The 16,116-nt window shown below is 41.2% G+C and overlaps 3 protein-coding genes across 3 annotated transcripts; all 3 read right to left on the bottom strand.

Annotated features, from left to right (window-relative positions):
- Positions 1-80: 80 nt before the first annotated feature.
- On the bottom strand, positions 81-1,735 carry LOC144704646 (uncharacterized). Its single transcript, XM_078577133.1, has 2 exons — positions 331-1,735; positions 81-239 (listed from the first exon to the last, which is right to left on the bottom strand). Exons 1-2 carry the CDS (start codon positions 590-592, stop codon positions 190-192), a joined length of 312 nt encoding a protein of 103 aa, XP_078433259.1. The 5' UTR covers positions 593-1,735; the 3' UTR covers positions 81-189.
- Positions 1,736-1,911: 176 nt separating this feature from the next.
- On the bottom strand, positions 1,912-3,945 carry LOC144704645 (tRNA/rRNA methyltransferase (SpoU) family protein). The gene is made up of 4 exons (XM_078577132.1): positions 3,535-3,945; positions 3,135-3,465; positions 2,749-2,799; positions 1,912-2,357 (listed from the first exon to the last, which is right to left on the bottom strand). The coding sequence occupies exons 1-4, from the start codon at positions 3,882-3,884 to the stop codon at positions 1,947-1,949; spliced, it is 1,143 nt and encodes a 380-aa protein (XP_078433258.1). The 5' UTR covers positions 3,885-3,945; the 3' UTR covers positions 1,912-1,946.
- A 4,874-nt stretch (positions 3,946-8,819) lies between these two features.
- On the bottom strand, positions 8,820-13,898 carry LOC144704486 (CDPK-related kinase). The gene is made up of 11 exons (XM_078576926.1): positions 13,220-13,898; positions 12,490-12,620; positions 11,751-11,792; positions 11,570-11,678; positions 10,873-10,951; positions 10,480-10,776; positions 10,293-10,405; positions 10,001-10,108; positions 9,858-9,920; positions 9,607-9,774; positions 8,820-9,267 (listed from the first exon to the last, which is right to left on the bottom strand). The coding sequence occupies exons 1-11, from the start codon at positions 13,724-13,726 to the stop codon at positions 9,127-9,129; spliced, it is 1,758 nt and encodes a 585-aa protein (XP_078433052.1). The 5' UTR covers positions 13,727-13,898; the 3' UTR covers positions 8,820-9,126.
- Positions 13,899-16,116: the final 2,218 nt, after the last annotated feature.

The raw sequence follows: 16,116 nt of genomic DNA, 5'->3' as shown, positions 1-16,116 counted from the left end.
GTAATAATTGTATGTTCTGTATGTTTGCGTGTTGATAAGATCAAATATTGCTTTCTCTTTCTCTTTTTGAGTGGGACTAGTTGAGGGGAGAACAGAGACTTGTATAAAGAACAAATATTTACAGCGATAACAAGATTAGCCCCACAGGCCGGCATTGATTTACATAAAGAATTTGAGCCTTGGTCTCTTTCAGCTCTGCGTGAGAGCGGAGAGGAGATACTCAACACAGAGGTTTCCATCTGCGAGAAAATCCAACCGCAAGATCAGAACAAGTAAACGGAGATTCAATTAAACCGTTGGTTTGTTCTTTCGTTCGATCTTTGGACTGACCGGGGAGGAGGTTGGGAGAGAGGTCGGTGGCGTGGTCACCGGGGGGGCGGGCGTAGCAGGGGACGAGGACGGCGAAGCTGGACTCGGGGTCGGGCTCGGGTGGCTCGGCGTCGGCGAAGAAGTCGGGCGTGTGGGGCTCGAGCCAGCCGATGGACCAGTCCGAGTCGTCGGATGGACGAGGCCGGGCTGACCTCATCGTCTTCGTCTTCCTCCCCGGCCCGCGTTCCACTTCTCTGAACCCGAACTCGGATGAAGTGTTCATGGCTGGTCCGGCGGACGAGGAGGAGTCGCAGTGAAGGTGATCTTAGCCCCGGCCACAGAGACACGCGTGTGAACGCGACGGCCATCTTAGAATGCCCAATTTCGCGCCAGCGGCATCGCCTGGCGGAAATCGGCTTCCCCAGGTTGCTAATCGCGATTGTCTTCCTCTTCCTCTTCCCGCTCCTAGCGCGGCGGGGGAACTGCAGCCAGCAGGGATTTGTGCTCAACCCCGGATTCCACGGGCCGCAGATCTTCTGGATCGACAACGACCGCCCGTGGAATCTTGAGAATCTTGGAGGATCGCCGGAGGGTCACCGGGAAGAGAGCTTGCCCCAAAGAAAATGAAAGGGGCGAGAGAGAGCTCGAAAGAAGAGCGCCAAAAAAAATTTTGAAAAATGAGAAATGAGGTTAAGGAGTATTTTTTCCGACGTGTCCCGGTTGCCCAAGATTCCTTTGGGGCAACCGGTTGCCCGTGTAGCAGGGTCCTACTTTTTAAGGATAATCTACCAATCATACTCTTGATGAGCCTAGCAAGAACAATGTCGCCATTGATCTCCCACATGGTATAATTTGGTGTGCTAACTGCTTTACTTCCAGTAGATAGTTTCTAAGTCCACAGTCATTCAATATAAGCTAAATGAAATATCTCAATTCAGTAGGTTGAATCATGTTAACTTGAGTGCTTCGGACGCCATGGGAAATGTAATTGGATTAACAGCTTCAGCAATATGTCAGAAAGCTGTCAAAGTTGAGACCTTTCCAGTCAGCTCAGGGAATAAACGAGTCAGATAATTAGACTCCTCCAGTTTCAGAGCAACTTCAGCTAGCCTTAGCAGCACTAATAACTTAATGCCCGATGTTGATGATACAAGTTAGTCCAACCCAACCACAATGAGCAGACAGAGATGTTGGCCAAACTCCACGAAATGCTTGCCTAAAACAACCAAATGCTTGATTGATTAGAAAGCCAACCAAATGCATGCCTAAAACATCATGGACAAGGTGGACAAGAAATCATCCTGATTGATGACATTCTAGTAGCCGTCAACTTGGTGTAAGCCTGGACTTCCTCAGTTTCACAGTGACAATGTTGGACAGCTTATGTTGCCAAATTGTAGGGATCACGACAGAGATGTACAAGAACAAGAACAGGTAGCAAAGTAAATGTGTTGAGTAGGCTTGCAATACTTGTTTGCTATAAGAGTTTTGGGTTTAAAAAATCAAGGGGATACTGAAGAGGTCAACCACATCAAGGCAACAGAGGGCAAGACACAGGGCAGGTAAACTTAGAAAGAGATTTGGTCAACCAAATCAAGGGTAGAAAAATAAAGAAACACACCCAATTCCGGAAAATCTCAAGGATCAGCTCTCTCCAGGTTTTGAAGAGAGAACATAAAAATCCCACCAGCCACAGACACATTGAGAGATTCAAAGTCGCCAGCCATGGGAATGGTGACCAGTTCAGACCCGTTTATGGCTTCTTGGGAGAGGCCCTGGCCTTCGCTGCCCAAGACCAAGCACAGGGGAACTTTCTCCAAGGAGCCAGCCATTTTATCAGAGAGAGAAAGAGAAACTCTCTCTCTACTATTATCGGCAGTATCTTCCGGGTGAGCAGCGAGCATCTTCGTTCCAAAGTGAGCCCTGAGAGCCTCCACATGAGCCCAGGTTCCAGAGAAGATGGGAAGTTGAAAGGAGGCACCCCTGGCTGCTCTTAGAGCCTTCTCATTGAAAGGGTCGCAGCATCCGGGAAGAAGAAACACGCCATCCTGTAGAGAGACAGATAGAGAAAGTGACAGAACAGAAGATAAGAAAATTAAACAGCCGAGTATCCACAATCTCCCAAGGTTATTTTTGAAGGAACAGGAAGTAAATGCCTTCAAGAGATGAGGCTATGAATGAAATTTAATTAAATTTAAACTTTTTGAAGTTTAAGAAAACAGTGCAAGCTATATTCCATATCAAGAGAATATATATATAAAGTTATATTCCAAATCAAGAGAAAGTTATAATAAAAAAGTTGACTGTGCAACCTTTTTTTTCTGAATAAAGGATACTTCTAATGACGTATGTTTAAAAAAAATGGAATATGTTACTCTTCCGTTTGTGTGCAAAGTTTCAACTTCCTAGTAACCCAAATTATCCGAGAAAATAACTCACCCAGTTGAATGCCATCGCAGACCTCAACAATGTGCCGATATTTCCTGGATCCTGCACCCACCCAACGAACAAAGAAATGATGACACGCTTGCTATGAGAGGAATATCAAGAAAAAAACATTAGTATTTTTTCTGGAACACATGAACCCAACATCTACATGGAGTTATTAACTATTGGGTCCGTATATTACTATGACCAGGCCAACGGAGAAGGAAACGCATTTTTATTTTTCATCCAGATGTCCTACATTTTTTACAAGAACAAAAAACTAAAAAAGGCAAATAAAAAATGCATCTTTCTAAAGTTTTTATAAAATTGTAGTAAACTGCTTAAATCAACAGAGAAAAATCAAAAAAAAACTGGGCCTTAAGTTCTGGTAAAAAAACCTGAATTCCATCAAGGACCAAAATCCGATGAGGAGGAGAGTAAAACCAGCTACTGCAGCTCAATTCTTCCCCTGGGCTACAACCCAAATCCCGGAAAGTAGGAGGAATCTTAACCACGGCAACGGCGTCGGTCGATTCCGTCGACTGGAGCCCCGCAAGCTTCTTCATCACATTAGCGCTCACCTTCACCACTCGTACACCCTTCAAGGAATCTCCCCCATCACCACTTAAACCAAATTCAATCGACGATTTCCCATCTGGTGAGTCAATTAACAACAAGAGATCGATCAAAGATGAATCCTTCTGGACCCCTCCTCTTGCCGCAATCTCCCTGCATCAGACGGCAAATTTTTAGGCAAAAACCAAATATTAAAGACAAATCAGGAATTTCCACAAACACCTGATGGGCGTGAGACCAACGACGACAGCAAAGCCGCATGAACGACGGTAGGATGAGCTCTGACGGAGCTTGACGCAGTGCTTGATGAAGGGATTGGCGGGGCTGGAGATTATTTCTGACGGGTGGGTCGAAGAGAGACTCTGTTTCTCCGCAACAAAGAACGAGCTTTCTCTTCTTCTTCTTCTTCCTCGTTCATGGATTTCTCCGTTGTCGGCCGAGGGGAAGAAACAGAGAAAATTTCTCTGTGGGATCGCCATCTTCCTCGATGAACTATGCCCATTGTTCTGGAATTTGATGGGTCGACCAAAACTGATCAAATGGGTCATCAGCCCAGATTGAGTCTCTATCATATCTCTGACAGGAATCTAATCATGAAAAGAATGAATTGTTCTTTCTTTATGAAGTATGAATAGCCCAAAGAGTGCAACCCATGCGTCAATATATTGTTTTAACTGGCACCCAATATGGCAAGTCCAAAAAATAATACTAGAAAAGTTCCTTGCAGAGGAGCCATGTGTGCATAATAGTAGACGTGGTTGTTCGTTTCTTTTTGTGCGAAATGTTCATTCTGCTCGGTTTTCCGAACAGAACAAAAACGAATTTGAACAGAACATCGCACAAACCCGTGTGTGGTTCTTTTGTTTGCTTTGTGTAAATTTTGTTCTAATTTTGTTCGATTGTGCGATTTTTTTTCGTTTTTTAAAATAAAAAAGAACAGAACAAAGAACAAGGCCAATCCCTATCTAAAGATTGCAACATGTATTTCTACATTTATCTCTCTACGATGGCAATGTTTTGTATCCCTACAATTACATACCACAGATTTGATCTGGTTTGTCGAAAGTTTGATCTTATTGAGTATTCATTCAACCAAATCTGATCTTCTAACATCTAGGCCCAATATTCACTTCGGACATGATCCAGCCCAATGGTCAAATTGGATAGCCTGGCCCATTTTGATTGAACCCAACTGGTTCGAATCAGATCAGATAAAACTGTTTGACTAAACTACTAAATGAAATATGAAAAAATGATTATATTACACTCTTTTGAGTATGGATGCCTCAATGTCTCAATGATATTCTCCTTCCATGTTGCCTTCTATCGTTGAGAGGATATTTAGAAATGACTTTGATGAGGTATTCTCTCTCGTTGCTCGTTTTGAGTCAATTTGGATCTTGATTGCATTGGCAGCTCAAACTAGTTGGAAGTTGCATCATCTTGATGTTAAATCTGCCTTCTTGAATGGTGAAATTGAGGAGGAGATATATGTGCAGAAACCTGAAGGTTTTGTGAAGAAAGGAAAAGAAGACTATGTGTTGAAACTAAGAAAGCCCTATATGGACTCAAACAAGCACCTAGAGCATGGAATGCCTGACTGAATGACACATTGAATTGTATTGGATTCAGGTTATCTTGTTTGTTTGTGTTTATGTTGATGATATGATCATTACACGAGGTAATGAAGTAAGAATTGAAAATTTCAAGGTGAAGATGATGAAGACATTCGAGATGAAAAATCTTGGACTATTGAGTTCCTATTTGGGGGTCCAAGTACTTCAAGACACATTTCAATTCATTTGGGACAAAAACTTTATGCGGAGTATATATTGGAGAATTACTGTATGGTTGATTGCAATCCAACCAAAACTCCTATGGAAGCATCCATAGAGAAGGTAAGGGAGAAGGTACAAGAGTCGATGATACCACCTATAGAGGGTTAATTGGGAGCTTGAGATATTTGCTACATAACCGACCCAACTTAACTTACTCTGTTAGTATTCTGAGAAGATACATGTCAAATCCAACATCTGATCATTGGGCAGCAGCAAAGATAATCCTAAGGTATCAAAAAGGTACCACTAATCTTGGCCTTCTATGCAAAAGAGGGATGAAGGATTATAATATCCCTGGATATGGTGATAGTGACTTTGCTGGAGATGTGGACGATAGGAGTACATCAGGGGAGATCTTATTTCTTGGAGGTTTACCTATCACATGGAGCACTATGAAGAAAAAGATAGCAGCACTATCATCATGTGAAGCTGAATTTGTGTCTCTCTCTTCAGCAACATGTCAAGGGGCCCGGATAGCTAGAATGGTGAATGAACTGGTGGGATTCCAAAGCAAACCCATTAAAATAAGAGTGGACAACCAGTCTGCTATCATGCTATGCAAGAATTCAGCTCAACATAAAGGAACCAAGCATATTCATGTGCGGCATCATTTCATCAAAGATTGTTCAAAGATGGAAGAGTGGAAGTGGAATTTGTGAAGACCGAAGAACAACCTGCTGATATATTTACAAAGTCATTGGGAAGATTCAAGTTTCAAGAATTATGTGAGAACAATGGAATGGCAATAATGTGGAACAAAGAAAGAAACAAGGAGGGTATTGAAGCAGGTGTTTCTTCTTCCATGTCGTCAAGCACAATAGTTGTATGCATATGAATTCATGAAGTCCGCCCACATTCCCTGGGACCCAACACTCCAACCGGCAGTTGATACAGTAACCCTTGAGAAAGCACTGAGGTTTTCTCGGATGTGCACAATGTTAGTTTCATTGTCAGTTTCTTGTGTGCCAATAAAAAGGCGTGTGTGTTTAGTGCATCATGTACGAACTTTTATGTGTTATTAAAGGTTCTTTCATTTTCCTTTGACTCTCTCTTCTCGGGTATCATATGAGTGTGAGAAGTGATATTTGATCATCACCTTGAGTACAGTCTGCTACAACAAGTGGTATAAGAGCACTTGTTAAATTAACGCCAAATAACATTAACAAAGTATTCCTTAAGGGTGATCTGATTGGGTTAAATTTTGTAGAAGGGGACAAAGTCGGTGGAACAAGGATTCAACAAGGACAATTAGAGAATAACTATGATGTCCCTAACTCAATGGAAGTAGAAGATTCAAAATACCCGAGGAAAGTTTAGCACAGAGATTCATAAGGTCAACAACCACTCAGAGAAAATCAACAATTATCATGAACCAAAAATTATCTCAAAGTTAAGGTGTCACAAGGTACCTCGGAGGAGGGAGCCGATAGCTTCGTTGTTATGAGTTGAATGGCCTTGATTGACATTGTTTTGCATCTCCACGAAGGGGTGTGAGTAAGAAGAGAAGGTATGGGAAGCGGATATAAATGGAGTGAAAGATTTGGTCAGCGCAAGAAGATGTTAACCTGTAGTGTGAGAGGGGTGGAGATGAAGTGTGGAAAATGAATTCTCAGGGTAGATGGGATAAGGCATGAGAATGGAGGAAGAGAAGAAGGGAGAAAATGAGAGGTGCAATTGAGATTATGGGGGTGAGATAAAAGTGTGTGTTCAATGAGGTCAAGGGTTAGATGTTAGGAGGATGACAGAGGAAAATAAGTTATAGAAAAAAGGGAAGGAGGAACCCAAGAGGAATTGATAGATGTTGAAGACAAGATGCTGCAGTCGACGTTTCCGTTGGCGTTATGACCAGAGAATGACTCTTCTCGCAGAAAATTCACAATCATTCTCAAGCAAAAGTGTCCATACAGGGAGGCTCATAGCCCTTTTAAAGGAAAAGAAAACATGATGTTACAAAGCAAATAAACTATGAATGGTTTAAGAGAAAGTGGTAGAGAGAAAAGGATGGATTGCTGATCTACGTGGAAGAAAATCATGGGAGAAAGGTAAGGGAGAGAGTTTATATGAAAATTCAAACTTGGAAGTTATAGATAAGAGAAAGAACGAAAATTAGTATGGGAAGAGAGTAGTAGAATAGTCAATAATAGTGGGCGGTTAAGAAGATTAAAGAGCGGATAGAAGAAAAAGTCAAAGAAAGGGAATAGGTAGAGAAGAAAAGTCAAAGAAAGATAATAGGTAGAGAAGAAAAGTCAAAGAAAGTGGTTGAGTGATGAGAGAGAGGAGAAAGACAAAGAATGTGTGTGAGAGAGGGAGAAGAGAAAAGAAAATTCAAGGGAAAGAAAGAGAGATAAAGAAAGGGAGAGAAGGTGAGAGAGGGAGATGTTAAACATTTCCCATCACCCTTGATGATATTCTCCTTCCCTGTTGCTTTTTTTCGTTGAGAGAAGGAGAAGAGAGCTTTTCTCTAGCAATATGGTGATTGTTATCGGTTTGAAGAAGGACACAGCAGTTTGGACTGTATTTTTTGCTCAAGGTTCAGATAAATTCGAAAACTTATGTTGTTTTTTAGCCAAATCATCCTTGGTGAGTTGATCAAATAGTTATATGAAGTGTAACGCCCAATTCTCAAAAGAGAGAATAGGAAGATCACCAGAATGAGGTTACAGATAAATATTATTGATCAACTGTTTTGGCATATGTATCTTCAGTATTTTCTAGGGAGAAATAGTAATTATCTAGTTAAGTAGTAATTTGTAGAGAGGATCCTTCAAGACAAATATTCATTCCTATGCATAAGGATGACATACCCGGCCATAATAAATGTTTCTGTAGTTGCATTGTATTTGGGTTTAACCATTTAGGCCTTTGTGTTCTTTGGTATATTTTGAATGAATGTATGGAAGAAAATTCATCAGTTAATATTGATAAGTTCCAAGAAAAAAATGCAATAGTAACATGTAAGGTGTGCATTCCATGAAAGACCAACCATTGAAGTATACTACTAAACAACTAGGCATCTCAAGTTAACTAATACATCAACATAAATTCATATAATATGGAATTTATCATGTCTCGTAATTTTGGAATGATAATTTTATCATTGAAGTCACATTGTAAATTTTACTGGAATGAAATTTATTTATTTTACATTTTGAACTAAATATTTTTGCAATTTCTATTTTAAATAATTTCATTTGGGCAATTTTACATCTTATAATGATTTTCCAGAAATGATTTAATTATGACATCATGATAATTCATGACAATGTACATTGTTTAAATTAAGTGTAAATGAAAGTACTGCATAACACACTGACTATGATGAAAGAAGAAAGCCAGGGAGGAAGAGAGCAATGTTTCTGTTTATTTATTTATTTTTTAAATTTTCTCACACAACGCACAATCAACCCCCCCACCATAAAGATTCAAGCAATAATAAAGCTTAGGGTCTGTGTGCATTGCACTTTCTCTGGGGGGACGTGAATGTGAGATTAAAGATTCAAACAGCACAACACACCACACTAAATTCAAACCGATTGGATGATTTGCACATCTGTAGATAGATGTCATCAATAGGAAATTAATCATCCCATAAATGGGTTTCAGTTCAGTTCATACGCCCACAAACTCTAAACAAAGGAAGATTTTTAGAGAGAGAGTAGAATGTTGTGGTTGAACATAGTATATGAATCCACTCAAACCGAAAAAAAACCTTCACATTGTCAGATAAGTTAAGTTGCCCATGTTACAAATCAATCTGGCCATCATTCTCCAGAAGGTTAAGAGAGAGAGATAGAATATTTAAACTTCCTATCTACCATATCACGTACACTCTACTCTGTTAGCTTTACATAACTCTCAGCACTCACCAAGCCTTCTTAGCCATACTGAGGGAGACAAACAAAAGAAGAGAGAGAGAGAGAGAGAGAGTGAGAGATAGAGATAGAGATAGAGATAGAGAGAGATAGAGAGAGAGAGATTAATGGAGCTTGGAAAGGGAACGACTGGAGACACCATGAACAAGCTTGACAAAACCCAAGAAGCTCAGTTTCCCATCCGTGTGCCGTATCCAGTCATGCAGAACCGCATGCACCGGCACGGACGGGCTCAGCCCCAGTTCCTGCCCACCAGCAGCACCAATCAATCAACAAATTCAATGACAGATAATTTCTCAAAATTATACTTTCCAGTAATCAAGTTTGAGACTCTCTCTCGAATTATTAACTGTTTGATCACAATAATCGGCTCTTGATCACATTTGGGAAAAACAGTTCTTAACTATTACAGTAAAATGTTTGGGCCAAGTACTGATGCAAGTTCTTTATTGACGTTGACCCTGTTGACACTCTTCTAAAAGATAAGTTAAGGCGATAATTTTTTAGAAAATACTTTATGGTAGAAGATTGAAATCATCTCTCCAACGAAATTTCTGGAAAATTTAGGAACTTGGGAATATTACCGAGGCAAGCTCTTCAATGACGATGGCCCTGTTGCCATCCTTCTCGAAGATCTCGTACGCGCAGCGCACATGCTGCTCCCACCGGTCCAGCCCTTCTATCTGATGAACGCTCACCGTCGCAGCACAGAACTCGTCAAAGTCCAACTTCCGGTATTGGAGCCCGCTCAGCTGCCAATCACCCAATGCCACGTGGACCCATATCAGCCTTCTCCTTAAACAAACATACATAAGGTGAGGAGAGCCGGACCCACCGAGATGACGAGATCATTCACCCGCGATTCTTTGACCGTGTCTGCCATTTTCTTGGTCAATGCCTGCATAAAAGCCCATGGTTTGTCAGGGAACGGTTTTGGGTTTAGAGTTTAGGGTTTTAAGAAATGGGGAGGTTTCTCACCACTTTTATGTTCTCTAGAGAGATGCAACCGTTCCTGCCCGGCTCAAGGAGAGCATACTGCTCTTCCAAGTAGAACAGCTCGTTCACGGTCAATATCTTCGACATGGCCTGTTCCACCACATCATTCAATTGAAAAACCCAGATTTAAGAGAACAGATTTTCAAATAACACAAACTTAAAATTGGGTGGCAACGATAGAGCTGGGTTTCTCACTTTTTTCCACAGGAAACTTTAACAGTGAATCATTGAGTTAAAAAAAAGAGAGGACAACCGTAAAGAGGTTGGTTTTTACCCTCAGAGCAGCCTTTCGCAATGGTGAGGATCTCATGTAAGACTTCATAAGCTTAAAGAGCAACACATCCAAGGGCACTTTCGTATCATTATAATTTCTAATCCAAGGATGGCCTGAAAAGGCGATGACGTTCAAAAACACATGAAAAATTAGAAAAATGGCAAAAAATGTGAAGATCTTTACTCACTCAGGGCCTGAGCAGCAGACATCCTACGGCGGGGATCTTTACTCAGTAAACGTTTGACAAAATCTTTAGCTTCATTAGAGAGAGACGGCCAAGGTGGCTCGTCGAAAGTGGGCTCGGCCTTTAACACGGCCCGAAAGATCCCTGACTCAGTGCGGGCCCAGAACGGGCGGCTACCGCAAAGTAGGATATAAGCAACGACTCCAATGCTCCACACATCGGCTTCGGTAGTGTATGATCTGTGCAGGACTTCTGGTGCCACATAATATGCACTTCCCACGATGTCATTTAATCTTTCGTCTGCGTGATCATCAAATCATTATCCATGGTCATTATGGAATGGAATATATGATGATCATTATCATAATGAAATGAAAGACATAATGGTGAACAAACCTGGCTTCACAAAGTCCGAGAGCCCAAAGTCAATAGCCTTCAAAACGGAATTTTCTTCCTTGGTAGCGAAAAGAAAGTTCTGAAAAATAGAAGGTATTGCATTAGCTTATGATTGTCGATTTGGTATTTCCAAATGGGGTGGAATGAATTGAATTGAAAAGAGAGGAGGTTACGTCAGATGCACGTATTTATTTGACTGCGTAAAGTCAACAGTAAGATTTATGGATTATCATGGCATATATCACTTCAAATTGGATATAAGCGTACAGATACTCCACGTAAAGATTGGGAGATGGCATGCTTATTGATGGACGTGAGAAAAATGGAACAGTAAAGATTAATCCTATCTAAAGTATTCGATAAATCATCGACTGATCAATTTGATTAATAAAATGATGTTGCAAAAAGTCTGCAGAAAAGGACCAAAAAGCACGTGAAAAGTGATGAAAAAGACAAAAGGACAAAAAACCCCCTGACTTCCAAGATTGACATGTTGATCAACGTTCGATCATAATCTAATTGATTCAAATGAAAAGACTGATCAATCAGTTAAATCCTTACTGTTTCTTTCTTATCATTAGACCGGAACTCCCAACCCAAGAGTAAAGATTTAAATGTAAATACCTAGACTGATGTTCCCGGAGGAGCAAAAGTCAAACAAGGAAGATGCAAAAAACAAGGCTGCAAATAAGCCCACCTCTGGTTTAAGATCTCTATGTACAACTCCTTGAAGGTGGCAAAAAGCAACAACACTGAGGATTTGCACAATGACAGCCTTTGCATCATCTTCGGAATATTTTCCACCCCTTCAGAGAAAAAAATATCAATATAACACCAACCATTTAACAAATGCATCAATTCCACAGTAAGAAAGCTACCTGGAAAGTATTCTATCTAATAGCTCCCCTCCTTCGCATAACCTGAAACGTTAAGTGGAATTCCCTCATTCAAGAAATAACATAGTCAGGTGACGAATAATTCGAAAGTTTAAAGCAGAATAGAAGACCATTGAGCGTACACGAAAAATGAACTAAAAATTATAGAAAAAATTGCACATTGTTTTACATACAAATAGTTGGAAGTTACAACTAAAAGGATTTCTAACCAAAAAGCATTGGCCATGGCGTGAACTTTGAGGAGCATATCAACACAACGTGAAACAAAGAGATAAATCTTACTTTCCAATTTAAGGTAACGAACAGAACTCCGATAATAAAATAAGGGGATGTTGTAAATCAGAAGGAAATGGAAGGTCATTCTATAAAGTGTTATTAATTATACCAGAAAATTCAGAAACACTTCCTGATTGGAATGAATAAATATCCTAAATAATTGATTGGCTCTGATTGATTATTTAAAACTGTATAAATGGATTCCCTTAATTTGTAAACGAGAAGTAAAAGTTCCTTTTTTCTTTGTACACTATCGTCTGCTTATTAATGACGTTTTAAATAATAGGAAAAAAATTGCACGCTCACTTTGTATAAACATGCTATCCATCACATCAGGTAGTGACATGTAAAATAGAAACATAAGAAGTTGAAGAACGAAAACTTCGACAAAAAATGACACAGAACAGAAGAATTTGCATAATAACTGATTTATGCAGGAACTCACTCCATGACAATATAGACATTATCATCGTCTTCATAAGCCTCATAAAACTGCACTAAGTTAGGATGTCCGGACAGAGCTTTCAAAATCTTCACTTCTCTTCGGACATCTTCAACAGCAATGGCTGTCGTCATCTGTCACAAAAAGTAATTAAGATAGTCAAAGAACACATAAGAAACATTTTTTTCTGTGGGCATTTTTTGGACCACACGTCCAAATAAAAGCTCAACCAGTTAATCCGAACCAATTTTTTTTCATGTTAAATAAAACTATACAATCTTAAGAAACTAAGCACATTCGAATTGCAGACCCAAACATCAGTAATCTGCAGGGGATAACGAGGTAAACGAAGAAATCTCATGTCCAGGACGAGTAAATAAATACCACATTGAGATAAAACTGTGCAGACTCAACTTGACCAAAATTAGCCCAAACAAATAAACGATGAACATTCAAATTGCAGAGACAAACTTTGAGTAATCTGCAGGGGATAACGAGATAAACGAAGAATTCTCAAGTCCAGAACGAGTAATTAAATACCATATTGGGAAAAAACTGTGCAGACTCAATTTGACCAAAATTAGTTCAAACAAATAAACGATGAACATTCAAACTTCGACTAATAAAAACAAGAAATAATTTCATGCCCAGAACGAGTGATCTATGAAAAAACCAGTAAACCAACAGCTTCAAAGAAAACGAACAGACTGAGCAATCGAATTTCCCAACGAACCTTAGCTTTGGGGATGACCTTGACAGCGACTTTATGCCCCTTGAGCTCGCCCTTTCTGAGCTTGGCGGAGCAAGTATAGCCAAAATGCCCTCTCCCTACCTCTTCCCCGAGCTCATAATTACTCGCAAAATGCCTGGAAAATCCAAATTTCTTGTCCAATCCAGCGCAATCGCCCTCGGCAAGGGAAGCTTCATTCGGCTTGACTGAGCCATGGCGGCGAGCGAGAGCAGCGCGAATGTGCTTGGCCGGAGAAGGCGGGGGGAATGGCCTCTTGAAGAACTTCCTCGGCGTGGCGGGAGTAGACTTGCCGAACAAGCTATGGGCGGGGCTTGGGCTGTAGAAGGGGAACACCGGCGATGGCGATGGCTTGATCGATCTCTTCCCCTCTTCTTCTTCCTCTTCTTCTACCCGTTCTTCCTTCTTCTTCTTCGGAGCTTCGTCTTCTTCGTGCGGGTTTCTCTCTCTAGAAGGGCCTTCTTCTGCAGGCTTGCTGCTGCAGAGCCCCATTCCTGCTGCTTTTAGAGAGAGAGAGAGAGAGGGAGGTAGAGAGAGAAAGGGAGAGGGAGGTAGAGAGAGAGAGAGAGAGAGAGAGAGAGAGAGAAACCCTAGCTGAGAGCGGTCGGAGGCATCGCCTTGGCTTGCTGCAGCGGCCGGCTTCGCTCTCCCTTGCGCATATCTAGAGAGAGAGAGAGGGGAGAGAGAGATATGGGAGTGGAGTGAGAGGAGAGAGAGAAGGGGGGATATTGAGAGAAGAGATAGAGAGAGAGAGAAGAATGAAAGTACAGAGAGAGATGTGGGATAGTGAGAAGACTGAAAGCAGAGAGAGAGAGATGTGGGATAGTGAGAAGACTGAAAGTAGAGAGAGAGATGTGGGGTAGTGAGAAGACTAAAAGAAGAGAGAGAGATGTGGGATAGTGAGAAGACTAAAAAAAGAGAGAGAGATGTGGGATAGTGAGAAGACTGAAAGTAGAGAGAAAGAGAGAGAGATGTGGGATAGTGAGAAGACTGAAAGTAGAGAGAGAGAGATGTGGGATAGTGAGAAGACTGAAAGTAGAGAGAGAGAGAGATGTGGGATAGTGAGAAGACTGAAAGTAGAGAGAGAGATGTGGGATAACGAGAGGAGAGAGAGACATAGACTGAAAGAAAAGAGAGAGAGAGAGAGAGAGAGAGACGTGGGATAATGAGAGGAGAAAGAAAAGAATGAAAGAAAAGAGAGAGATATGTGGGATGTTGAGAAGACTGAAAGTAGAGAGAGAGAGAGATGTGGGATAGTGCGAGAAGAGATAGAGTGAAAAAGAGAGAGAGACGTGGGATAAAGAGAGAAGTGAGAGAGGAGAGAGAGACGTGGGATAATGAGAAGGCTGAAAGTAGAGAGAGACGTGGGATAGTGAGAGAGATTGAGAGAGAGAGAAGTGTGAGAGGAGAGAGAGATGTGGGATAGTGAGAGAGATTGAGAGAGGAGAGAGAGATGTGGAATAGTGAGAACGCTGAGAGTCGAGAGAGAGAGATGAGGGATAGTGACAGAGATTGAGAGAGAGAGAGAGGTGTGAGAGGAGAGAGAGATGTGGAATAGTGAGAACGCTGAGAGTCGAGAGAGAGAGATGAGGGATAGTGACAGAGATTGAGAGAGAGAGAGGTGTGAGAGGAGAGAGAGATGTGGGATAGTGAGAGAGATTGAGAGAGAGAGAGGTGTGAGAGGAGAGAGAGATAGGGAATAATGAGAGAGATAGAGAGAGAAAGAGAGAAGTGTGAGAGGAGAGAGAGATAGTAGACAGTGAGAGGAGAGAGAAGAGGGGAATGAAAGAATAGTGAGAGAAAAAAGAGAGATGGGAGGATATTAAGAGGAAAGAGAGAGAGAGAGATAGTCAGAGAAGACAGGATAGAGAGATATGGGATAGTGAGAGATGAGAGAGGAGAGAGAGAAGATAGTGAGAGAAGAGAGAGGGCAGAAGAGAATAAAGAAGAAAGGGACAGGAGAGAATAAAGAGGGGAGAGAAAGAGAAGCAAATGAGAAGAGAGAGAAAGAGGAGAGAGAAGTTAGGGAGGGAGAGTTTGGTGGCACGAATTGGAGGTAGAGAGAGAAATAGCGGAGAGGGAAAAGAACAGAAGAAGCCTTTCCAGACGGTCAACCAAAGGCTTTTAGAGAGAGAGAGAAATAGTACTAATTTTTGCAAATATTTAGAGTGAAGAGACAGCTGGACATGTTGCTTCCGAAAGAGACGTGTAGAGAGATGCAGGCACATTTGTAGAGAGAGAGATGGACTGCAAGAGCGATATTGACATGTTGCTTCAAAGCGATGTTACAGGAGAGATAGAATGTAGAGAGATTGCTTGAGAGTTGCTGAGCTCTAGAGAGAGATATAGAGAGATGGTTGTTGGGAGATTAATAGAGAGAGGTAGATTAATGTAGGATACAATTTGCTCCAGCGAGATATTTGTAGAGAGAGAGATATGGGGGAATGTAGAGACATGGCTACAATGAGGTTTATAGAGAGATAGGTAGTTAGAGAGATACATACAGAGGGGTAGATTAATCTAGGAGATAGTTTGTTCCAGTGAGAGATTTGTAGAGAGAGAGATGGATGGATGTAGAGACATGGCTGTTGGGAGACTCATAGAGAGGTAGACAGTTAGAGAGATACATAGAGAAAATGGGTAGATTAATGTAGGAGACAGTTTGCTTCAGCGAGAGATTTACAGAGATAGACAGTTAGAGAGATACATACAGCGAGGGGAAGAGAGATAGGCACAAATGGGTAGATAAACTTAGGAGACAGTTGGCTCCAGTGAGAGATTTATAGAGAGAGAGAGAGATATGGGGTATGTACAGATGTGGTTATAAAGAGATTAAAACAGAGATAGATACATACATAGAGAGAGGGTACAAAGATGGCCAG

This window comes from Wolffia australiana, chromosome 6 (assembly GCF_029677425.1).
Source record: "Wolffia australiana isolate 7733 chromosome 6, ASM2967742v1".
NCBI lineage: Eukaryota > Viridiplantae > Streptophyta > Magnoliopsida > Alismatales > Araceae > Wolffia > Wolffia australiana.
Note: the sequence above shows the minus strand (reverse complement) of the source record. Positions and strands in the feature narration are given on the sequence as shown.

Excerpts from the sequence above, each read along its gene's own strand:
- LOC144704646 (XM_078577133.1), bottom strand. The coding sequence starts at position 592 with ATGAACACTTCATCCGAGTTCGGGTTCAGAGAAGTGGAACGCGGGCCG. Across the intron at positions 240-330 it reads CTCTCCCAACCTCCTCCCCG|ATGGAAACCTCTGTGTTGAG; the intron begins GTCAGTCCAAAG and ends ATTTTCTCGCAG.
- LOC144704645 (XM_078577132.1), bottom strand. The coding sequence starts at position 3,884 with ATGATAGAGACTCAATCTGGGCTGATGACCCATTTGATCAGTTTTGGT. Across the intron at positions 3,466-3,534 it reads GTTGGTCTCACGCCCATCAG|GGAGATTGCGGCAAGAGGAG; the intron begins GTGTTTGTGGAA and ends CGTCTGATGCAG. Across the intron at positions 2,800-3,134 it reads TGGTCCTTGATGGAATTCAG|GATCCAGGAAATATCGGCAC; the intron begins GTTTTTTTACCA and ends GGGTGGGTGCAG.
- LOC144704486 (XM_078576926.1), bottom strand. The coding sequence starts at position 13,726 with ATGGGGCTCTGCAGCAGCAAGCCTGCAGAAGAAGGCCCTTCTAGAGAG. Across the intron at positions 11,679-11,750 it reads TTAGATAGAATACTTTCCAG|GGGTGGAAAATATTCCGAAG; the intron begins GTAGCTTTCTTA and ends TTTTCTCTGAAG. Across the intron at positions 9,921-10,000 it reads CTCTAGAGAACATAAAAGTG|GCATTGACCAAGAAAATGGC; the intron begins GTGAGAAACCTC and ends GCTTTTATGCAG.